This window comes from Pituophis catenifer, unplaced genomic scaffold, assembly GCF_029215685.1.
Source record: "Pituophis catenifer annectens isolate HBS135680 unplaced genomic scaffold, rPitCat1.0.hap2 SCAF_2, whole genome shotgun sequence".
Taxonomy (NCBI): domain Eukaryota; kingdom Metazoa; phylum Chordata; class Lepidosauria; order Squamata; family Colubridae; genus Pituophis; species Pituophis catenifer.
This window is the reverse complement of record NW_027256882.1, coordinates 120,332,252-120,357,847: the sequence shown is the minus strand read 5'-3', so window position 1 is coordinate 120,357,847 and position 25,596 is coordinate 120,332,252. Positions and strand designations below refer to the sequence as shown.

Here is a 25,596-nt window from a genome sequence, read left to right as displayed (position 1 = left end):
GTGAGACTCGAACTGCCAAACTGCTGTTAGTCGGCAGTAGCTAGAAAAGGCAATAGAAGACTGATTGTGAAGATTTTATTAATAGACAACTGAATAGAATAGAATTCTTTATTAGCCAAGTGTGATTGGACACATAAGGAATTTGTCTTGGTGCATATGCTCTCAGTGTACATAAAAGAAAAGATACATTCATCAAGAATCATAAGGTACAACACTTCATGATAGTCATAGGGTACAAATAAGCAACCAGGAAACAATAGCAATATAAATCGTAAGGATACAAGCAACAAAAATGGTGGGAACGGTGAGAAGATTAATAGTAGTGCAGACTTAGTAAATAGTTTGACATTGTTGAGGGAATTATTTGTTTAACAGAGTGATGGCATTCAGAAAAAAAACTGTTCTTGTGTCTACTTGTTCTGGTGTGCAGTGCTCTATAGTGTCGTTCTGAGGGTAGGAGTTGAAACAGTTTATGTCCAGGATCTGAGGGGTCTGTACATATCTTCATAGCCCTCTTTTTGACTCGTGCAGTATACAGGTCCTCAATGGAAGGCAGGTTGGTAGCAATGGTTTTTTCTGCAGTTCTAATTATCCTCTGAAGTCTGTGTCTGTTTTGTTGGGTTGCAGACAGTTATAGAGGTGCAGACTGCAGGGGGGAAAACACTCTGCATATGGTCAGAAGTACAAAACTCAGCAAAGTTCAGGGAAATTAAAAAAAAGAGAAGACAATAATAACAAATCTCAGTCTCTCCCTTCAGAAGTTTCGCTCGAATGACTTTGATTCGGCGGAGCAGTCCTCGTAACGATCATTCTTTATTGATCCATTGCTCCCTCATTAACCTTAATATAGGATGCAACAATATAAATAAATCAGATCTGGAATAACCAGCATAAAAGTCACCCCTGATACCAAAAAAAAAAAGAAAAAAAAAGTCTTTGTTTTCTTCTCTTGTTTCTAACATCCCGCCTCGTCTGCGGCAATTGGTCCTTCCCATGATTGGCATGCGACGTCACCGTCGTCCTCTTGGTCCCGAGACGCTTGACTGGAGCCTTCGGCGCCGCCCGGTTATTTACGTACTAATCGCCTTAGCCCGGAAACCGGAAGTGGCGTGTTTGCGGGAGACCAAGTTGCAGGAAGAAGTTCGCAAGAAGTCAGGTCGGCGGGGGCGGGGGTGGGGGGTGTTGGAGGTTGAGTGGTCTGCTTTGTGGGCGCGGGGTTGGAGCTCGAGGAGGGGAAAAGTTAGAGACCTGGTAGAATCAGGCAAGCAGAGGGATAGGGAAGAAGGGGGGTGGGGTGTCCCAGTCTGGTTTGGAAAAGCGTGCCACCCAGAGCACCTTGCCAGAGATTTCGTTGTTTTTAGGCTAATGCTTTCCTTCCAGGCTGGCATTGGGAAATGCTGGGGGAAGAGGAGGGCATGGTTCCTGGTTTGAAAATGTTCAGGGCATTTAATATTCTGTGCATTGAATTGCACTATGAAACGGGGACTGGAGGCTTATTTTTTCTTGATTTCCAGTCGCGTGGTTTTTGTATCTCCTTTAGGAGATGGTGGGATCAGCTGGCAAAGGTGCTGCACTTCTGGTGCCCACTCTGTGCAGTTTAGGTCGGGCTTGTTACTTAGAAATGGAAATTATTGGATTCAGATTAGAGAGTAGCATATGTATGTGGAGGGCGGGGCTAAAAGTGAGGTTAAATCTTGAAGGAATTATGACTCTGTTAAATAAACAATGCATTGGTGAAAGACACCCTTTAAATGATAAAATCGCAAAATTTTAAATTCCTGGTATTTCCAGTACTGTACAATAAAGAACATGGTTTGAAAAGATCTTGTATGAGACTGCAGAAAACTAATGGCATTTAGAGCAGGGGGTTGGTTGATCCAGCATGATCTGACTGAAGACAACTTGCTTGCCAGTGATTTAACTAAAGCATGGTCTTCTCAACAATCTCTTTTCTGATTTTGCACAATGTAATTTAATAATGTAGTTAACAGTATAGTTGCGATTGCATAGGCTTTGCTAAATAGGGATACGTGTGATCCAGGGTGTCTTGAAAATAAAGCAATAGAATTCTTTACAGTTTAATATTTTTCTTGAAAATAGTTGCAGTTAGTGATAATTTCCCATCAGGTACACAGAGGCAAAATGGAGTTAATTTGTTCTTCGGTTAACTTTTGGCCAATTGATGTTGAGCAATTAATAGAGCCACAAGTAATATAATGAGACTTTTTTTTAATATTGAAATATGTATAGATCATTTTATCATTTAACCTGCCCCCAAATTACACTGTGAAATAGGTAAATATTCTTATAGGGTTTTCTAGATGAAACAAAAACAGATGGTAAATATTTTTTTAGGCATGAATATCAGTTTTTACAAAATCCTCCATCTCTATTTTTTTAAAAGAAATATGTTTCTATCTTTCTTTAAAGATACTGTGAAAGCTACTGCCTGGTGTAATTTCTTTGTCTTGCATTGCAGATTCAGCATGGAGTCTGAAGATGCTGTTGCTCCTGAAAAACTAATTGAGGATTTGAATCTCTCGGAAAAACAGAGCAGTCCTACACATCATGCATATATCCCCAGAGTCGTTAAAGAAGGTGTGAGTCAGTTGTCTGACTCGGGTAGAGAGGATGATGATCTCTTCCATGACTGCAAAGACTCTCTTGAATCAGGAGTGGTGGAAGAGAATCACAACAGCCAGACAGATTCTTTAGAAAATGAGGAGGATCTAGATGAAAAAGAATTGCTGGAACTGGAAAAAAACATGTCAGAGGAAGAAAAAGAGGTATGTTTTAAAGATGTATTAAAAAAAAAAAAAGTAAATAGCTGTTTACTATTACTGTGACTCTATAGATACACGCTTGGAAATAATTGCAGTTGTTTGCAACAAAAATATTTGTGTTTCTATTTCGAATGCTAATATGTAGGCTGTTAAACACTCCTTGTTCAGTCCAAATTTTCTTTCAAAATGTGTTCCTAATAGCGTTTGCAGCCTATCTTCATATTTATTCAGAAGTATTCCCACAGAGCTGCATGGAATCTGCTTCCTAGTTAATTTGTAAAGACATTCAGGTTGTAGTGTGTTAGTAAAGATGTTAATATGTGGCATTTTGGTGATAAATACTGGACCAGCACTCTGTCGTCTCCTCGCCCTTTGTTCCTGGTTCATACCTAATATGTTTGTTTAAGAAAAAATATTTCTGATTCTGCTGAGTATAATTGCAAGCTTTGTCATTATTTTCTCATATGTATAAGTGTCCTGTGTCATGGTTTTTTTCTTATCATGATTAATATTATGATTAATATCATGATTAGTTTTGCTTGCCTTCTGTTTATTTCAGTTCCATATATTACATTATGTTTTGCTTGTCATTCTCTAAATCTGAAATGGGCGGTGTGCATCTTCCAAAGAGCTGAATGCAGTCTGTGTTTTTCTTGGATTTTGAGTGTAAGAAATCCAAGTCTCATGGACTTTTAAAAATGAGCTGGATGAAATAGCAGCTTATACTGGTGGTTGGATTCATTGTACTGGTCCATTGTAAAGAAGACTGCCCTTGAAGTGAGAATAGCCTCATTAACAAGAAGTGCTAATCATGATGCTTTCAAGTGATATGATCTGTTTGGATCTTAATTTTCTACCTGTAGATTCAGGTTTTATTTTTTTTAGCTTTGTTTAGCTTTAAGAATGCCCATACATATTAATATTTAAGCATTTTGTTACAGTATGTTTCTCATTTAACAGAAGCAGCAATATTTTTGTCCTACAGCTTTAAATTCCCATGCTGATAGATTGTTTTTGTAATTTTTGTTTAATGGAATCTAGTTTCTAAAAAGAATCAAATCATAGATGCAGTGTTTAAAGTTGCTGCCTGAAGATAGAATTGAACTACTTGTGTGCAGAGAGCTAATTTTCCATGTGAGGAAAAAGGATGTGTGATTCAGCAAAATGTACCTAAGCTTGGAATTTTCCATTTAAGCTTTTCCAGTCAGCTTACAACTTATATCTGAAGAGGCTAAAGTCACACATGAAATATATACACAATAAAAAAATCTTGTAGAGATTTGCTTTGTCTAATCTTTTTTGTTACTTACTGAGAAGCTACACAAATGTTGTAACCTGACTGTTGAATCTGCTATTTCCTGAGCTGATAATCCCCATCTTGCTTCCTTCCAGATGTGTTAGCTATGCTAGGTGGGAATGATATGAATTGTAGTCTAGCGTGTTTGAAATAATACTGGGATTTATTCACTTTCTATTAATTCTGAATTAATATCAAAAATGGAGGAATACATAATGTACTACTGAACAAAACTCCATTTTTTACCCTTTGAATATCTTCCTTGACTCTTAAATTTTGATCCTCTCGATATGTACTATAGTTTAATTTTCATTAATTACGATACTGTATTGTTTGAGGGTGGAATTAAATATTTTAGCTATTAAGCTTCTAAAAGGAAACATAGATACAGCTTGCATTACTGATATAGCTTGCAGCATTCTGTTAATATTAATGTACTTGGAAATTCAAATGTAGAAATGTGGAAAGTCAATATAATTGAATGTGTTTGAAGCAGTCTATTTTTAAAATTGAAATCAGCCAAACTATTTGATGTTATAGATGATTATCAATATTTTGATTGCAGTGTTAGATTTCGGTTATCTTAGCTGTTAAAACAGGACCCAAGGTATGTATTAGTTATATCCCTGGTACAGGATAGATAGACTGTTGCCTTGAAACCACTTGAGTTCTTGTGATGTCATAACACCTGATCAAGGAAACAGATTTGAGACACAACCAAGATTATTAAGGACTGGAGTCAGGCAATCATGGATGTAAGGAGAAAAGGACCATGGGAAGACTGTGTACTAGAGGGAAATTGGGGTAGAGAATATGTTTAGATTAATTAGAACTAAGCTATGAAAAGAGTGAGGGGATTAAGAGGTGAAGGGAAGAATTAAGAAGCTAGGTTTTGTGAAAAGTTGAGAAACAAAGCTACACATGTTGGGTGGAGACTGTACAACTTCCAGTCCTCAAACCTCTTTTCCAGTCCAGCTATTGATTAAGTGGTGTTTCATAAATTATTCATGTAATTTTTATCAAGCCTTGGAGACTGAAAAATACATGGTAGCAAATAACATTTGTTTTTCTACAAACGTTGATTGACTCTAATTCACAGAGCTAAAAGTGAGATAGGATTACTAAAAATTGTTTTTAAAAACTCTTGTTTATATGTATGAAGTCATATTTTAGGCTGTGGCTCGATTTTGTGGTTAAGAGTTGGAGTTGCAAGACTAAATCCACAGTATGGGGTGTCTTGGGGCTTGTGTCTGTCACCTCTTTTTAATATCTATATGAGATAGATGGAAGAGGTAATCCGACAGTGCAAGATGCGTTATTAATATGCCAAAGATACTCAATTACACATTTCTACTCCTAGCTGGCCATGCAACACTATCGCAGTCCTGGCCCACTGCCTGGGGGCTGTAAGGATTTGAATGAGCCAGCTCAGGATTCCATAGTTTTTATTTTATGGTTTTGATTCTTTTGTTATTTTTACTGTTTATTGTGTCTTATAAAGTCTTATTTATAAATCTTTATAAAGTCTTACAAAATATAAGTGCTTGTCATATGAGCAGTAGTATCTACTCTGTACAAAATTATCTATCTTCAGGCTTGGGAACTAGCCTGAATTGTGTCTGCACTATTTGTATTATTAGATACCAGTTGGTCCTTAAATTTTTTAAAAAATTAGTAGTTTGCCTCTACATATTACTAGAAAAGTATTCATTTCCAGAATTTTAAGTAGTGAAATCTCATAGTACCGGTTAGGAGGTGCCATCTAAATTTTTGAAGTATGCTTCCTACGAATTTTAAAAAATAACCATAAAACAGGGAGGTAAGATATCAGACAGTAAAAAACTTGGTAGTATTTGCTATATGTCATAAAAAATTGATTTTAATTTCAGACAGTGCTAACAAATGTTAATTATTGTATTAATTCAAAAATTTCTGTTGTAGAAAAGAAGAAATGAAAGCACAACATTAAAAGAAGAAGGAAATAAACAGTTTAAAAATGGAGGTAAGCAAATGGCTTATGATAATATTTAAATTTTTGTTAGTGTTTGGGCCTCCAAATGCTGCCTAAAGACAGATTCTAAGGTGTGTAGAATAATTCTTCCAGAATAACTATCGCAGTCAGTATGGTCCAGATTAATAAGGATGCAACATATCTGGACATCCGGTAGTACAAGACTAACAATTAATACAACATAGTATTCAAGGAAATCCTTAAAGAATTTATCTAGTCTTATTTTTAACTAGCTATCTTTGGGCTATATAGAATTATTTCAATATAAGATTTTATCATAGTATTTAGAAATTATCTTACGGCTCTGTACGTTAAGGCCGTAGGAATGAAATTTAATAATGTATGAGTGGACTTCTGTTTGTGTAACACACTTTATCTGTTTCAAACTTGCCACAGTAATCCAGAGCAGTTTTTGGCTTGGAGGTGCGAGGTGACAGAGGATGCTAATAATTATCTTCCTCTTATGTTGATGAAAACCTTCCTATGTTGGAGAAAAAGCTGCAAGGTTGCTTACATTTAGATGGTAGGATTGTTAGATTCAATGAAAGCCACATCTTGGTAGAGATAAACATGAATCATTTGCCAGCTATTAATACTAACAGGTTTCCTGGGCATAATCTTTCAGTGACAATTCCAAATTTTCATCTTAAAATGGTTGAAAAGTAGCCCATGGCTGCTTCCTTTGTGCATCAGACTTACCAGACCTGGGCTTGAGTTGAATGGCAACTTGCTATAACTGAGGTGATTTTGGAGAGGAAGCATATTCTTATTGGATTTTCTCCTAGTTCAGGGGTCAGCAGCTCTGGAGCCGCATGTGGCTTTTTAGGCCCTCTGCTGTGGCTCCCTGTCAGGTGATCCCACCACTGGCTGGCCCTGCCCCTCGCCCTTCCCTCCCAGTCACTCCTCGCCTAGCCTGAGAAGGTAAGGACGACGGTGGGGGATGGAGAAGCAGCCAGGGCAGAGACAGAGAGATACAGAGAGAGAGACATAGAGAGATACAGAGAGAGAAGAAGAGAGGGGGCAGGGAGGGAGGGAGGGAGGGAGAGGAGAGAGAAATACGTCAAAAGGATTTTGTGGTTTCCAGTGTTTTTTAACAACTGGTTCTCTGCCCTAATGACCGGCTGGGTAGGCGTGGCTTGGGGGGGTGTCATGTGACTGGTGGAAGTGAGCGACATCGAGTTGGCCACGCCCACCCAGGTTTTATGGCTCCCTGTGTTTTCTTTTCTCTGGGAAAAGGGGCCAAATGGCTTTTTGAGTATTTAAGGTTGCAGACCCCTGTCCTAGTTGCTTTTCCCAGTCTAGGTAGTCCTTGACTTACGACCATAATTGGGACTGGACTTTCTGTTGCTAAGCAATGACCTAAAGTGACATCATGTGGCTGCATCCATTAGCGACTGTTGCCATTGTTAACTAACAATCATGGGTTGCTAAGTGAGTGCCCATCCAAATCCAAACCATTCCAACATGCTCTGCGGAGTGTGTGCTGGTTGACCCTACAACCATTTCCCTTCCTTGGGCTTCCATTGGCTGAAGGCCTCTCCCCTTGTTTTGTTGGTTCTTCACGAATATCTCAACACAGCTACCTTGTGGATTATGCTGAGTTAACTACCGTATTTTCCGGCGTATAAGACGACTGGGTGTATAAGACGACTCCCGACATTTCCTGTTAAAATATAGGGTTTGGGCTATACTCACCGTATAAGACTACCCCGCTTCCAACGCACACCAAATAAAAATTAAAAAACATCAACTGGTTCACCCACAATGTAAAAGCAGCTGTGCTAGACCCAAAATGGCCCCCGCAACAAGCAGGAACCTCTCACAGCCACAAAAAGCCCAAAAAAACAACTTTCACACTTTACACACACAAAATTCCACATACAGTTTGTGAGATTTTGTGTGTTTGTGTAGTTAGAGTGAAACACTACAGAAACACACTAAATCTCAGAAAGCTGCACAAATATTATTTTATTTTATTTTATTTTTATTTTTATATGAAAACTAAATTTAAAACTTCCTAAACTTTAAATGGCTAGGTCTAAAAAAGAACTAAAAAAAACCCTAATTAACTTTTTTTTAAAGCTCCCAAAGGGGAAAAAACCTTACCCAATAGAACAGGGGTCTCCAACCTTGGCAACTTTAAGACTTGTAGACTTCAACTCCCAGAATTCCTCAGCCAGCTTTGTTTTGCTGGCTGAGGAATTCTGGGAGTTGAAGTCCACAACTGCCTGCCTGCTTGATTGCAGGCAGGGAGTGGCTTGCTGATGGAATGGATTCAGGCAAGTGAAGCAAGGCAAGCGTTGCGACTAGCAGCTAAGGTAAGCAAGCTGGAGGGGGAAAACTTTTTTCTTTTTACAGGGCTCTGGCAATCCCAGCTGAGTTGCCTGATTAGCAGGCAACTCAGCTGGGATCGTCAGAGCTTGGATTGATGGCTCTGGCAATCCCAGCTGCGTTGCCTGATTGGCAGGCAACTCAGCTGGGATCGTCAGAGCTTGGATCGCCAGAGCCATTTAAGGCTCGTCAGAGCTTTTCGGGCTGGTCTGCCTGGTTACAGGAGAACGACACCCGGCGTATAAGACGACCCCCAACTTTTGAGAAGATTTTCATGTGTTAAAAAGTCATCTTATACACGGGAAAATACGGTATCTTAATCCAGGAATTAATACAGTGGAGGCAATTCCACATAAACATCATGTTTTGGAACTGACGGAATCAAAAAGAGAAATCTCTTTAAATGAGGAAAATGGAAAAAAGGCAGCAGTGTCACCATTTCCTTTATCTTCACTGGAACCTTTAATTCTTCTGCAGCCAATCATATGCCCAGTCTAGATTTTAATGCCCCCCGGTGTTTCTGGATTCTCTGAAAGTTCTGCTGAACTTTTTCAGATTAGGCTCAACTTCAAAAATGAACTTTGAGAATTGCCAGATTATTGTTATTGAGAGTGCTTGGTTTCCAGATATGATTGCTCCTGTGATTGCTCTTATAACATGGTGGCATCATGGCCTCTGTTCTTTGTTTGGAAGATCCTTAGAGTCTTTATCATATGTCTTCTGTTCTTGATCCTATATAATATTAGTTTATGATATCATCTTTCATATTCTTGAGTGCAGGATGAATACCTTATGAATTACAGGGATATTAATTGATAGGGTGGTCAGTTCTTTTCCAGAAGATAATGGATAATGCATTCTTCCTATCTACTGTAAATTTTCTTTCTTTGTCGTTGATTTTTGCCACCCATATATAGAATTAATAGCTAGTTTCTGATGCTCTCACTATTGCCATTGGCTATTTTTTAAGAGCTATCCTATAAGTTGTTGCTTATATTTTAATAAATTAGCAGTAGATGTAATAAAAACAAAAGGGTTTTCAGTTATTAATCTCAATTTTAGGATCGACAAATAATATAATCGACAAAAAATGCATTTGTGTCCCACCTTTTTTATTTTTATAAGTAACTCAAGTTGGCTCAATACATAATATTCCTTCCTCCTCCTATTTTCCCTACAGCAACAACCCTATGAGGTGGATTGGGCTGAGAGTGATTGGCTGAAAGTCACCTAGCTGGTGTTCCATACCTAAGGCGGGGCTCAGATTCACAACCTCCCAGTTTCTAGTCTAGTGCCTTAACCATTAGACATGTTAATATATGTATTGAATATATGTATAGTATAGTGCATGTGTATAGAAATACAGAAATATAGTAAAATGCTTCTAAAGAAATACAAGGCTTCTACCCAAGTAGAATATATGTTATCCTACATTATATAATATATCTTCCTATGCATCTTTCTTACCAGAACCAAGGTCACTGCAAAACCATGAGTGTGTGAAAACAAGTTTATTGTTCATTTATTGATTTGGAGAGTGTGTAAGATAAAGAGGCTTGAACTGTGGAACACTTGCACAAATAATGGAGTTGAGGCTTGGTTGCTGAATGCTATAGGTGGAAGCATGAGAATAAACATTTGCCAAATAGTTTAGGGAGGGAGCTAAGATTATATATTTTCCCCTTGGTTGTTTATGGGTTTTTTGGATGAATAAGGAATGCTTGTTGGAACAATGAGTTGTGTTGACTGGGAATACAAATATGCATGCATTTTTGTATATAGACAATGCTGAATTGTTGGCTAACAACCCAACTTCTTTTGTAGCAAATGCTGGATTGATTCTATGACTCAGGAGGAATATAGTCCTCAAAATTAAAGTATCAAAAAACAAGATAACTGCTTGGTAAGCAAAATTGGATGAAAGAAAATGCTAATTGTACATAAATAGTAGAAAATGAGAGCAATTTGCATACATTGATAGACTTCTTACTAAAGGTAGGATAATGGATGGAGAAATGTTCAAATGATGGTAGGCAATGGATAGTAGGTAGCCTGTTGTAAGAAATTAACGTTTGCCAAAGGAAGCAAGAGTTGGATATGTGAGGAAAATGCACAGAATGCAGTGGATACTGAAAAACTGTGGGATAAAACAAAAAGAGAGTGTGTCAAGCATTAATGATGTGAATGAATGTGGATTGAACATAAAAGGGTTAGGTGTTTTGATTTTATAGAAAGAATTAATAAAATTAAATAAGGGGTCAAGAACAAAAAATTGCAGTTAGAGGGAGTTAATAAGATCCTGAAAAAGAGAAAAGTAGGAAATTTAAATAATAAAAATCAATGGGTAGCACATTATATGGACATAATAGAAACAAGGCTTGATTGCAGAAATAAAAAGATGACAGGTATAGTGAATGGTGTTGAAGTAAATTAGATTTGGCTGTATTTCCTTTTTTCTTCTTGCCTTGGGTCAATTTCTTTGTTTTACTCTTTCTTACTCTTTTTTCTGCACCTACTTGCCTGCCCCCTCCCCCATAATGTCTGTGTGTGTGAGAGAGAGAAAGAGGATGGGGGAGAAAGAGAGAGGGAGAAAGAGAAAGAACAGCAAAGCTAGTCTGAAATAGCCAACCAAGGAAATATAATACTTCATAGTTTCAAATTGTTCACATTCTATTTTCATTCTTGAGGGGTCTGTTTTGGTTATATAAGAATTGGCCCTTTGTAAATGGATCTGTTACTATGGTTGCCCACATTTTTGTTTCCTGGTCTTGGTACTTTTTAAAATTTGTGCTTGGTATAATTATGGGAATGATAGACTCTCTTGAAGAAAGTCTACCATATTTATGTGGTTGCTAGGAGTCAAAAGTGGCTTAATGGCATATAATCAATCATAATAATAACCGTGAACCATCTTTGAGAGCAGTGGTTGTCACAGTGTTGCCTGGGGACCGATGAAATCAAATAAGGGTTTTAACATTTCTCAGTTTTAATTTCTAATACAATACATATTAATAGATATAACTCACATAAACCAAAGCTCTTTGGGACCCTCAAACATTTTGAAGAATGTAAAGGCTCTTGAGAATCACCATTTGAGAACCGCTGGTGTAGAGGCAAAAATAGGATTTTGTTGACATTATACTTTATGAAAGCCTGGCATGAGAGAGGAAGCTTTTAGAAAGTACAGGTAGTTCTTGATTTATGACCATTCATTTAGTGACCATTTGAAGTTACAGAGGTGTTGAAAAAATGAGTCCTTGCACTTATGATAGTAAGCAAAGTCAATGGGGAAGTTGGCAGGAGCTGGTCACACAACATCTTGCTTTACGACCTCAACACTTACTGATGAATTTTCCAGTCCCTTTTCTGGTTGTAAATTGAGGACTACCTGTATGTTTGCTTATAGTGCATTCATGTATCCACTTATGTATGCCCGTTAAACACATTAGTCCATAGGCACTTGAGATATTGACTCCTAAGCTCTTAACGAAAATCTTATTTATAGTATTCCAAAAAATTGCAGAAAAAGCTCTGTGAGTGATAGTTGGGTTTTGAAAGAAAAAACAAAACACAAGCTTCAAACGCACATTAACATTGCACATCAAACCGAGAATGATACCATATCAGGGGAATTCTATAAAAACATAGTATATATGAGAAACAGCAATGTAACAATATCTGTTGAAAGTGTTTGCGTTAAAAGGAGAGCCTAAATAGAAAAGCATCTCGGAAGTGTTTCTTGGCATATTTTATAACAAAGATAGAAGAAAGATAGTAGTAAAGGCAATAATTGAACAATTTTTGAAAAGAAATAAGGAGAAAAAAGTCATTCCCAGAACTGGGAAGACTCTTTGGGAAGGAGTGATGTTGGGTGCATTCTTTATTTATTTATTTATTTATTTATTTATTATATTTCTATACCGCCTTTCTCCCGTAGGACTCAAGGCGGTGTACAGTCAAGAAAAATATAGACATACAAACATCATATAATTGCTAATTAAAATTGTTACTTAGTTTGGTCAATTAAATAAAACCCAGAATTAGATAACATTTAAAAAATCATTCGCATGTTTGTATGTTTAGCCCTGCCTGTTGGAACATCAGGGTCTTGAGGGCACGGCGTTTGTGCATTCTTCACGAAGGTTTACATTCTTCATGATGTTCTTCATTTGGAAAACTCCTTTATCAGAAGAGTATCTGCTTCTGTTTAGTTTTCCAGAGTATTTCAGTTTCCTGGATGTTTTGCTTAGATAAAGGTAGAAACTCAGTCTTGGAAGACCACATGATTCTTGACAACAGTATGAAGTAAATTGTTCTTGCTTTCCTTCTGGATGCTTTTTTATAATTACTCAGCCTCAAGGTGGATTTGATTTAAATCGAGTTGATTTAAATCACAATTTAAATCATGATTTAAATGACTAGTAAAAAGGCTTGATTTAAATCAACTCGATTTAAACCATAATTTTTAAAGAGCAACTGTCATCTCTGCTACTCCTTTGACCCACTGTTGACTCACCGATAGTCCCAGTGTTGCAGAATATACAGCCTCATGCTACATAACTAAGCTCCATTTCATGCTGAATAAACTAAATTATTTATGTATCTTAAATAGAAAACTACCTTACGATAGATTTTTACCCCAAAAGTTTTTTATTAAAATAAATTCGATAAAAATCAAAAAAATCCGATTTAAATCAAAAAAATTCGATTTAAATAAAAAAAAATCTGATTTTTTAAAATTTTTTTTAAAAAATCATTGATTTTATCCACCCTGCTCAGCCTTCAACTTTGGGATGTGGTGGTACCCCTGCAAATACTTATGAGGCCTGGCCCTGTTTAGCTTCTAAACCCAGACTATTCTAGCCAGATGCTGAAACATGCTGTGTTTACCACCTTTTAAAAAAAATTAGTATTCTTGCATATTAGTGACAACCTGAGTTTTTCTTGGGAAAAGATACATGCCATCTGAAGAGAGCAAAAACAAAAAAACAAAAAAACCACCATAGTAAAGAGCCAAGTTTCACTTGGCTAGAATTGAGTTCTTGGTTGCCATCAAATTCTCTCATATTCTAACCCACTTTCCTAACTGGCTTTTCTTTATTGCCTTTATTGGAACCCTTTCACACATGTAGCTCTTTGTCAGTATTTCAGAATGGCAAGGCCTGCTATTAAAGACTCCTTATGCACTTGTCTTGGAGACTATTATATCATGTGGCTATGGCTGAAACTCTGGAAGGAAAGTACAGTTTTATGTTTAGTAATATTTATTTTAATTATTAATGATTAACACTGGGATATATTTTGATCCAGAAGCAGTTTTCTTCTCTCTTGATGCCATTTTTCATCCTTCCATCAAACCCCAAGTCTGGGAGTAGTTTAAAATGACATCTATATTTTTTGCAATTAATGCACACCCATATACTGTATATTCCTATCTAATATCTTTTAGTACCAAAGGATACTCTTATCTCAATTGGTCTTTTAAACCAAGATTTTATTGTATGCGGCCTTGCATTTTATCAGCATTTTTTTAATTTCATAAACAATTGTCCAAATTCATTCTACAAAGGGAAAATAAACCAAGAAATAAAAAAGAATTGACAGCTTTAATGCAGATAACACACCTATGTTATGTTTATTATCTGGTTGTTGGTTACTGTTGCAGGATCTGTTGGTTCATGGATCAACTGCCAAACTGTTAATTTACAGTGTAATTTATGATTATAGTTGTTCTGCCGAGATTTGTAAGGAGGAGGGTTTGGACAATGAATAGTGGTATTTCTGGTTTCTTTGACACATCTGTACAGTTTCAGGAATAGGCTAATTTTTCTTATTTTTCACTGCTATAGTCATGTTGGGAGCACTGAAGTGCTTCTGGGTTGAAAGGTGACATCACTGTTGCCCGGGGATGCCTAGTTGGGGGCTTCTTTAAGTTGTCCACTGAAGTGGTAACGATCTATCTACTCATAGTCACCTGCTTTTGAACTGCTCGGTTGGCAGGAGCTGCAGCATGTGATGGGAGCTCACCCCGTCCCACAGCAGCAACCAGATCTCGAACACGACTCTGCCAATTGTCAACAGAATATCTAACCTCGTGAGCCACCGTGCTTCTTTTTATTTTTCACTGAAGTGTCAAAAGAAATTAAAGAAGATATGCAATATGTAAATTGTGTGCATCCTTTACTAGAAAAGTTGCAGACAGAAGACTTTCACTGTTTGTAGAAATTTCTTTCTGGAACATGGGTATATTCTGCATATTAATTGATTCTGCATATTAATTGATAATATTATCAGTAAGACAATCTAAGCTTAATGTACATTCTCCAGTATATTGAAATCACTTTTAATGGTGATAAAAAATCTATTGCTGCTGCTATTTTTCCAGAAATTGTTCAGAGTCCAAAAGAGTCAGTCCCATTAACCAGAATAGTAGAGTTCCTAATCTCAGCCAGTGAGTTTATCCCTTTTGTAGCATGTATGAAGTTATCTCCTACAAACTCTTATCCTGCATAGAGCAAAGTTGAATTATTTAAACAATAGTATCCTTGTATTACTACTTAGAACGCCAGAGGCTTTGTAAATGTTTGCTTTTGTCAACCCCACAAAATAAAACAGGAATAACATAAAGAACAAGAAGAAGTCTTTATTAGTTTTTAATTGGATTCTAGCTATCTAAAGCAAGTGTTAACATGATTGTATAATCTGAGAAAAATCCACGTTCTGTTATGCAATATTTTCATGTTAGCATAACCTTAACATACTGTGCATTTCTTTGCTTGGGAATCTCCTTGTATGTAAATATTTTTTATAACTGAATGATATCTATTTACAGAATTGGATTATTCTGAATCTGAGCTATATTTAAAAGTTACGGGTTGATGCTTTGCTTTTAATTCCAAAAGTGAAAAAAAAAACCTCTTTTGAACTTATGCTGGGAAAGTATACTGTGTCCCACAAATGAGTCATAACCATATTAGGGTTGATTTTTTTTCATATTTCTGCACTGTTTGCTTTTTTTTTTAAATAACCTTTTCTGTTATTATTTTAAAATGAAAAATGATTAAAAATATATAAATGTTCTGCATTGTTTTGTGTTTTTCAGTTTTTTTCCCAATTTCAGTTGGCTTTTTTTTTCTGCCCTAACTGCAGAGTATAAAGAAGCAGAAGATTCGTATGCAAAAGCCCTGCGGGTTTGTCCGGCCTCCTGTAACACAGATAGATCCATTTTGTATTCAAATAGAGCTGCAGCAAGAATGAAACAGGTAATACTAATTTCCAAAATTGTAAAGTGATACGTTTTGATAAGTCTTCGTTTTGTCAGAACTTTTATGTGCGGTGGAGAGCTGCAGAGGGGAAATAACACCAGGGGGGAAAAAAATTGGTTTGGCATTTCAGATACCAGTGCAAATTTATTAAGTTTGAACAGATCTACTACAGCAGAGTGAGTGTTTTGCCAAGCATTTGCTAATTGGCCAGCTTTCCTCTGAAATCCCGACTCTCACTTGAAAGGAATGCTGGGAAAGAGCCTTTGCTCTAGCAACGTTTTTCAACCCTGGCAACTTTTAAGATGTCTAGACTTCCGCTCCCAGAATTCCTCAGCCAGTATGCTGTTGAAGGAGCTCTGGATGTTGCTAATTTAGGGAATACGCTTTCTGTCAGCTCTTCTCCCCTTCTCTGGAAAAGGCTGATGGAGGCTTGTCCGAAAATGGCAAACATGGATGTATAGAGTGTTTTGTTTTGTTTTTTGCTTCACTCACTACAGCAACACAGAGTTGAACGTCTCTTTTTGCATACATTGAAGGTGGTAATACAATTTTTGGATTCGAGGCTTATTGATATTAATTATGTTGTATCTTTTATGACTTGACATGGTGGCACAGTAGTTAGAATGCAGCGGTGCAGTGGTTAGCATGCAGGATTGCAGGCTAATTGCCCACAGCCAGGAATTCGATCCTGATCACCTCAAGGTTGACTCAGTCTTCCATCCTTCCAAAGTTGGTAAAATGAGGACCCATAATGTTGTGGGCAATATCCTGATATTGTAAACCAGTGGTCCCCAACCCCCGGTCCGCGGACCGGTGCCGGGCCGTGGAGTACCTGGCACCGGGCCGCGCAGCGGCCGGGGGACATGAACGCTGCAGCGCAAAGGCTCCTGGGCCGTGCGCAAAAGCTCCTGGGCCGTGCGCAAGAGCTCCTGGGCCGTGCGCAAGAGCTCCTGGGCCGTGCGCAAAAGCTCCTGGGCCGTGCGCAAAGGCTCCAGGGAAGAGAGCCCCGCGCAGGTACGCACGTGTGGCCCAAAGCTCCCACCCCTGCGCGCGCTCAGCGGGCCACAGTAAAATTATCAAAGGCTGATTGGTCCGCGGCGATAAAAGGTTGGGGACCACTGTTGTAAACCACCCAGGGAGTGCTGTAAAGCACTATGGAGCGGTATATAAGTGCTATTGCTATTTGTTTTATTTTTTACAAATGGAAAATTCTTGGGTATCTTGGAATAGGTTAGCCGACCTACAGATATGAAGCATACCTTTCTTAGCCTCTAGTTTCACTGACTTGCTGCCCCATAGTTCTGGATTTAGATGCTGAGCGATAAAGTTTATGCTACCATGTAATCTTTCCCAATCTTTGTGAATGTCAGAAAAATTATATTTTATATTAAATGTCAATGTTATCTTTCATTTAGGACAAGAAAGAAATGGCTATAAGTGATTGCAGCAAAGGTATTTTCTTCTCATGCTTTTGCTCTTGGTCAGGATATTATGTTTAGAGACCAGACATGGGAGAGAATATAGGGAATTTGACAGATATCTGATATTATTATTTACTAGGATGAAGCCTAAGGGACGTGGTGGCTCAGTGGCTAAGACACTGAGTTTGTCTATCAAAAGGTCTGCAGTTCAGCTGTTCGAATCCCTAGTGCCGTGTAACGGGTGAGCTCCCGTTACTTGTCCCAGCTTCTGCCAACCTAGCAGTTCGAAAGCACGTAAAAAAATGCAAGTAGAAAAATAGGAAAAAATAGGAAGGTACAGTACATGGAAAATAATTGGGCAATATTTTCCTGATTTTAAAAGAAGAAATGAGTTGGGCTCTAAAATAGGCTGGATAGAATGGAGTAGAGGTAGGAACAGTGAAATCAGATTGATTACCATCACTTTAATCAAGATGCATTCTAACCTATGATTTGTTGAATATATAACAATGGACTGGGCTCACATAGAATATTAAGCCATTAATCAGATAAAATAATTTATGAACTACATTGTTGGTTCATATGATGTGAAATTGAAAGGAGACAATTTTTCCCCCAATCCTATGAATATAGATTCAGGTTCAGTATGATAATATTGCTAGTAACGTTACGTATATCTGTTTAATCTATTTACTATTTAGCAATGGAGTTATTAATACTGCAGCATGGTTTTACAGGTATCTTGTAGAAATACTGTAAGTAAGGACTATTATTGCTCTCTTTTTTTTGTTTTTCAGCTCTAGAGTTAAACCCAAACTACATCAAAGCACTGTTGAGGAGGGCAGAACTGTATGAAAAAACAGAAAAACTAGATGAAGCTTTAGAGGATTACAAAAATCTGTTGGAGAAAGATCCATCCATATATCAAGCAAGGGAAGCTTGCATGGTAAAATTGTTTTTGTAATCAAGGAGATGATTATAGTAATACCATTAAAGCACAGAACCTTTCAGGACACTGGTGAAAGATGGCAGTCTAAGAAGCATGATCCCAAAGAATAGGGAGTGGAAAGAAAGGCTGGCACTGAAACCATAATCCTGATTTTTCAAGTTGGAGGATCAGTTATAAGAGATGAGGGCAGAGGATTTTAACAAGCTTCTTGAATTAAAGCTTTTACTTCAGATGTGAGCAAACACAGCTTTGGAATTAAAGTGTGGGAAAAATCTGCCACGGAGGGAACAAAAAGGCCATCTTGATTTTTTATTTTATTTTCTTGTTTGTTTTTGTGACTTTTTGAAGAGTGTTGGCTTTCAAATTCTCAGAACAGATGATAAAGCTGTAGCTTTTTGGTCCCATCCAAAATAATTTGATTTTAAATTTTTTGCAATGGGTGGTCCTAATAGCCCCTTTTAAAGGGGCTGGTGTGGAGGGTAAAGTATGGAAAAATCACAAAATCAGAATGTTCTTAGGAGAGAATATCATAAAGATGTTCCACTCTTTGCATAACATCATCAACACCTAGCCGTAGGCTTTAATAATGGCTTTGAAGTTCCTTAAATTCTATTATGAAGGGGCTATCTATGTCTCTGAATTATACGACTTGAAAGAAAATCTGTAGTGGTATGATGGGCACATCTTGGATTTGGAAGCCTAAAATTGCATCCAATGAGCTATTTCTCTTACTTAGATGAAAGCAAAATCACTCTTTGACAGGTATGTATGGGTCTCTAATAAATCAGATAATGACCTGGGTTATATGTGAACTTAAAGCAAGCATTGACAATAATTGTGTCCTTATCTTTTCATCATCAAGTGATGCCTCAATCTCTGCACACCGAATAAAGAGTAAATAAAGTTGCTTAATATGTTTGTGGAATTGGTCTTCTGTTTGCTTTTGTTTTTAGAGATTGCCAAAAGAAATAGAAGAACGTAATGAAAAACTTAAGGCTGAGATGTTAGGTAAGTAAATATTGTATATAGTTTGCTTATGCAGAAGAATGGTTTCTGTAAGGGTATATCCATAAAACATTGTGGCTTTTTAAAATGGCCTTTTTTTGTAAAACTTGTAGAATTCCATAGGACCTCGGACTTGTTTCAGATTCTGCCACGTATGAAAAGAAAGGATTTGTGTATATTTATCTTGTCAGATCATTAAAAAAAACTGTTGGAGCTGGGTCACCCTGATCTCTACAGCTACAAAAATAGAAACAGCCTGACTACTGCCACAGTAGAAATACAGATTATTTCATTTTGGCAGTAAGAAACAAACTTTTATATAAAAGCAAATAGCAAAATTGCTTCTGCCATGGGATCTGCAGCATAAAGTCATTCTGAACATGGTAATAATAGACTGGATACAGAGCCTGGTTGCAGATTTTATTGATGTTAAGTTATATCTAGTATGTGGATATAAAAGGCAACTGTTTTTCTCCTCGTTGAGCCAATTGTTTTGTGATGGTGATATAGTTATATTCCTTAGAAAATAGTAAAATTTGTTCATAACAATGTGAAATCGTAGTAGCCAGTTCTTGTAACTGGTGTTGACCTTCATATATATCAAGGTCTTACCCAAAACCTAGGATGTAATAATGTTTTGGCATAGTATATTGTATAGATCTAGGCCAGGGGTCAGCAACCTTAAACACTCAAAGAGCCACAAAGGTCCTAACCAGAAGCCCCCTGTTCAATTTTGGAGCCGACCGGAAGTCCAGTTCCCCCACCATAGAGTCTCCTCCTAATGCGGCGTTCTTTTTCCTCTACCTGTCCTAACCGAAAGCCCTATCAACTGTGGAGCCGACAGGGAGCCGCAGCAGAGGGATGAAAGAGCCACATGCGGCTCCAGAGCTGCAGGTTGCTGACCCCTGATTTAGGCAGTGTGGTATTTTGCAATTCTAGATGGAAATTTTGTCAATACACAGATTTTTTAAGTGCTGTCCAAGATACTTTGATATGGCACCCAGTGGGACCACCATGGCCGATTTATGTCATAATCTTTTCATTTTGAGATCTTGATATTTAATACTTTATGATCTCCAATTTTTTTGTATTGTCACATTAATTATCCACATTTTTTTCTTTTCGCTCACAGCTGTATCTGGTGTGTTATGAAACAAAACTTTTATCAGTTTGTATTTGGAAATCCTACAATATATTAATTTGCTCATATTCAACTGCTTTTTCAACTCTGTGTTTTATTACTGGCACATGGCAATTTTTATAAATGTTCCAGTGAATCATTTGGGTGACTGTGTTATGTACAATCTTGCATGAGCTGAGTATATTATCTACTGTTTCTTCTGCTTCTTTGCACAATCTGAATTTTTAATCATTTGATGATTTTTTAAATTCTGGCCCTGATTGCATTAATTTGAATAGCTTGCTCTTCCACAGCCAACACTAACCCTTCAGTTTCTTTTTTAAATGTTCCAGTTGTAAGCCAATGCCAGGTTTTATCTTTATCCACTTCTCCTCAGTCTTTTGTAGAAATTGTATAATGATGATGGTGATTGGTATTGCAATCATCACCTGGTATTGCAATACCAGCTGATGCACGAATTGAAAAGAAACAGCTAGAAAAAAATAACAAAATATAGTGATTTGCAAATTAAAGTTAAGTGACTATGGAGGAAGAAATCAATCGTTGTACCAATACCAATAGTAATAGGAGCCCTTAGGACAATACCCAAAGGGCTGCCTAGATATGTGGAAAATTTGAAATTATTAGACCTGAATATCCTGGCTTTGCAAAAAAAAAAAAAAAAAAACAGCAACAACAGCAATCCAACCTACTCGGAACTGCTAGGTGCTTGGTTAGGACTTGGACTGTTAAGTTTTTACCAGTCCCAGACTATGAATCAAATTGAAGATTAACAACAACAACAACAATTGTTATTACCGGTATTATACCATCTACTTTCCCCAAAAGTCTCTGAGAGGTGCAAAAGGTCATTTCACTCTGGAATACTTGTAAAGAGTTAATAATAGTTGCTGAAAGGTCAGCAAATGGAAAAACATCCAATTCTTTTCCATGCCCGATTCCTTTTCATTAGAAACTAGTTTTTGCTTCAGTATTTGCAACACTTCAGAAGGGATAAATGCCTTTCTGAATTTAAATCTTATGAAGATCTTCAAGTCATTTTTTGAATGGTTCAAAACAAGATTCATTTTCATTTTCATTTTATTTAATTTGTATACCACCCTACTCCCGAAGGACTCAGGGTGGTGAACAGGCACAGAATAAAACACGTAAAATACAAAAATTAAGAACAGAAGTAAAATCGAATTAAATCAATTTAGCCCAAGACAAATTTAAAACCCCAGGTTAAGAACAAATTAAAAGCTCGTTCCAGATAGTAGGTGCCCCACAGAGAAGGCTCTCCCCCTGGGGGCCGCCAGCCGACATTGGCCGACGGCACCCGGAGGAGTTCCTCTCTGTGAGAGCGTACCGGCCGGTGGGAGGCTGTTTGCGGCAGCAGGCGGTCCCGTAAATAACCAGGCCCTAAGCCATGGAGCGCTCTAAAGGTGGTAACCAAAACCTTGAAGCGCACCCAGAAGACCACCGGGAGCCAGTGCAGCTCGCGCAGGAGAGGTGTTACATGGGAGCGCCACGTCACTCCCATAACCACCCGCGCGGCCACACTCTGCGCCAGTTGGAGCCTCCGGGTGCTCCTCAAGGGGAGCCCCATGTAGGGAGCATTGCAGTAGTCCAGGCGGGAAGTGTCGAGGGCATGAGTGACCGTGTTTAAAGAGTCCCGATCCAGAAAGGGACGCAATTGGCGAATCAGGCGAACCTGATGGAAAATCCTTCCGGTCACGGTCGTCAGGTGCTCTTCTAAAGACAGCCGTGAATCCAGAAGGATGCCCAACTTGCGAGCCCTCTCTGTGGGGGCCAGCGATTCGCCCCCGATAGTCAGCGATGGCGTCAACTGACTATATCGGGACGTCGGAAACCACAGCCACTCGGTCTTGGACGGGTTGAGCCTGAGCCTGTTCCTGATAGAACAATGTTTTTGTTTGAAATTGAAAAAAATACTAGTAGTGTAATTTTTAGCTGGATTTTAGTTTCAACATGTTCTTATAGTTAAATAATAGTGAAACTGATATTTAAAGTATTTTTTTCAAAGCAGTAGAGCAGAGTTTTATGCCAGTTCTATGCTTGTACTGAATCAAACTCTTTGTGGATATCTGATTTCAGTTTACTCAAACTCAAATTGTTTGTTAAGCAAAGAGAAGGCTTATTCAGCTCAGTCTTTGCTCTCTTGTCATTCATCCACATGCTTACTTTTGATTTTGTTTTTCATGGTCTTAAGGCAGGGCTTAATCAGGGCTGCTCTCAGTTTCGATTCTTCATAAACTTTGTATTGTCTAATTACTACATTAGAGGGCAGCATGGGTTCTTCTCATCCTTTTTAAAATAAAAATGTTAACTAAGGAGTTCTAGAATTGAGGATGAACACAGTAGCTGTAAATAATTGTGATTAAAAAGTCATGTGGGTAGTAGCAAACAGTGTCTTTCAGTTTGAAAACAGGTGTTCTGTTTACCACCGATCTGTCAAAAACATGCTGTGGGAAGAGTTGTACTGGAGATATAAATTCAAAGGGAAAAACTGCATGTAATACATCATGGTGGAGCAAATTTCGGACATGTAACATCTTTTCCCCTGGAGTCTTTCTTAAAATGACCGTCTTCGGTGAAAGTGTGTGATATTCTTCTTATGTTGGTATTTCTTAAACAGAATTCTTAAAAGTTCTTTTAAGACTTCCTTCTTCCGTACAGTATGTTAGAAGACATTCCTTCCATTATTGTGCTAATTCGTTAAATGTATCTGAAGGTGTGAATTTTTTTATGTATGTGTATTACAGGCAAATTGAAGGATCTTGGGAACCTGGTTCTCCGTCCTTTTGGCTTATCAACGGAAAACTTCCAAATGAAGCAAGATTCCTCAACTGGCTCCTACTCTATCAACTTTGTTCAAAATCCAAATAATAACAACCGATAACACTAGCCCAAACTGCATGTGGCAAATGTTGGGCTTTGAGGCTTAACGGTGATGTTGTTTCGGTGAATGCAAAAAGGATGAGTAAACATTTAATGCATAACGCCATTCTTTAAACTGGGAGGATTTGAACTGAGACCTATGCATTGTGTATATGTGTGTGTGTGTGTGTGTGTGTGAGATTCTTTCAAAAGAGGTGGGCAGAAGAGGACTGATATTTGACCTTCGCAGTGATATTTCGTGCACTTTGGCCACTCTGCATCTTCCATCTGAGGAGGGATGGGGGTTAGCTTTGCAAGTTTAGAAAAATGTCAGTGCGTCTAAACCTGTAGCCATTGTACAATCATTTCATCATTTGTGAAGTTTGTAAGTCTCTTTGAAGGGCAAAGAAATGTTTCTCTATTTAGAGAATCTACTTTTACCTTACAGATTAATAAATCATTCATGGTATTAGTGCCTGTCTTTTAATTCAAAGTAGCCATTTCAGTGCTAAATGTTGCATAATATCATAAATTCTCTTGTATGAGGGAAAGTGGTTATTAGCATCTACATACTACTACAAGCTCCCTTCCCCAGATGATTTTATTTTATTGTATGCTTTTTTTAGAAGACACTTCGATGGGCTTTTAAATACATCTATTTAATTAATTAATTTATTTTGAAAATCCTCCCCCCCCCCCAAAAAAAAAATTGGGGCATCTGGTAAAACAATTCAAAGTTCTTGATCACCAAAAAATATGTTAATTTGTTTGCAACGTTCTCTGGTTATAAAGCAAGTTGGCTATCCCTGCTTGGACATGCCTACTAAACCCTTAACTCTTTATCGGATTGGTTTCCACAAAATGTGGAATACATAGGCAGCTTGTTGTAATTTCTATCAGTATCATAAAAAGTATATTATGGTATTTAAATATGCTTTTATTATATTTAGTTTCATCTTTAAGGAATGGTATGCAATTGTATAATTTGTACCAAACACCATTATTCACAAATAGTGTTCAAACATTATTACTACACAGCCTTCATTTCAATAAGACTTCAAGATAGGCTGTTTTGATCAAAGAAAAAAAATACAGCGCATAGAAATTCTTCATGGTTAAAACATCTTTTTGCAAATTTGAATGCACACTTAGCATTTATATGGAATTGTGACATATTCAGAGTGAGAAAGTAGTGAATATGGCACATGAAACATTTATTCTATTATCCTTTCTATTAGTACTTTGTAATATCTTTGGCAAGAATAACAGCTTCCAAATATTTTCTGTAGCTAACTGGGTCTTTCTGTTCTTGCTTTTGGAATTTTTCTTATTCTTCCATGCAGAACTCTTTTAGTTGAAAAGATTATTGTGTCTTCTCTCATACACTGTTTATTTGAGATCGCCCCTCAGATTTTTAATAATACTCAAGACCAAGAATTTTAGGCCATTTTAAAATGTTCATCTTTCTTTCTAATAAGTACTTCATGGTTCACAAATAGAGTTGTTTATGCCAATTGCATGAGAGAGCTGGCAGAAGAAAGCCTTTTCTTTAATCTCATCTCAAAAATAATTACCCTACTTTTTGGAGTATAAGACACACTTTTTCCCTCCTAAAAGAGGGTGGAAATGTTGGTGCATCGTATACACCGAATACAGCCATTTTTGGCCTCCCGAAGCCCCGCCCTGTGTGTTCCAGGGGACGGGGTGCGCAGAGGCTTTGGGAGACCTGCAGAGTGCTGCTGTGGGCTGGGGATTCGCGAAGATATGATGCGGGATGCAAGATTTGCTGTTCTAGGAGAGAGATTTCTGGTAATCTCTTCTGGTAGCCCCAAACTTAGCTTTTGGCAGCTGGATTGTTAGTGCTCTTGGCCTTAAGTTGATGGTAACATTAATAAGGCATTTTTAATAAGCCTGTGTTTATCTATAGCTTGATTGAGGATGAACAGGTAGATCTCATGTGCTTTACTGGGACCTCTCTGGGCAAGGGCACCAATGTTGTTCTCTTGGAGATTCTATTGTTTCATGTCATCAACCAGTATCAGGAAGAGAGTAGTGGCACTGATCTATAAGTGAGCAAACGTAAGTGCCAATTTATTACACTGAGCTGTAAGAACAAGTTAAGCATCCTCCTGGCATGATCTTTCAATGATTTCTGGACCTGATCTTGTTGCTGGCATTGGAGTTGTTTTGTCTATTGATACTGGGCAATTTCAGATGCCCAGATGTCTTGTTGGGTCTGGACAGATTTGGGAGTACATGACCTCTAGCCAACCATCACCTTGTCCCTTGTGATCTCAGGCCCTACACATTAAGGCAAAACTTCAGAACAATTGTTTAGTGATCTGCATATGGAGAGTATAACATTTAGTTCTTTGCCCTGATCAGATCGCTTCCTGGCCAAGATAACATTGCTGTCCATGACCTCTGTGGGCTGAAGAAGCATTCATACTGCCTGTCCCAGATGCTTTATTTATCCAGGTGGATTCTGGGGGGGAGGGGGGGAGAACGGGGAC

General features: G+C 37.8%; 1 protein-coding gene across 1 annotated transcript; it reads left to right on the top strand.

Annotated features, from left to right (window-relative positions):
* Window positions 1-993: 993 nt before the first annotated feature.
* TTC1 (tetratricopeptide repeat domain 1) lies at window positions 994-23,555 on the top strand. The gene is given in 9 exon segments (XM_070934346.1): window positions 994-1,042; window positions 1,045-1,156; window positions 2,480-2,786; window positions 6,022-6,082; window positions 15,572-15,684; window positions 17,103-17,139; window positions 17,906-18,054; window positions 19,011-19,065; window positions 22,969-23,555. Coding segments are annotated over 9 exon segments (1,020 nt in total). The 3' UTR covers window positions 23,106-23,555.
* Window positions 23,556-25,596: the final 2,041 nt, after the last annotated feature.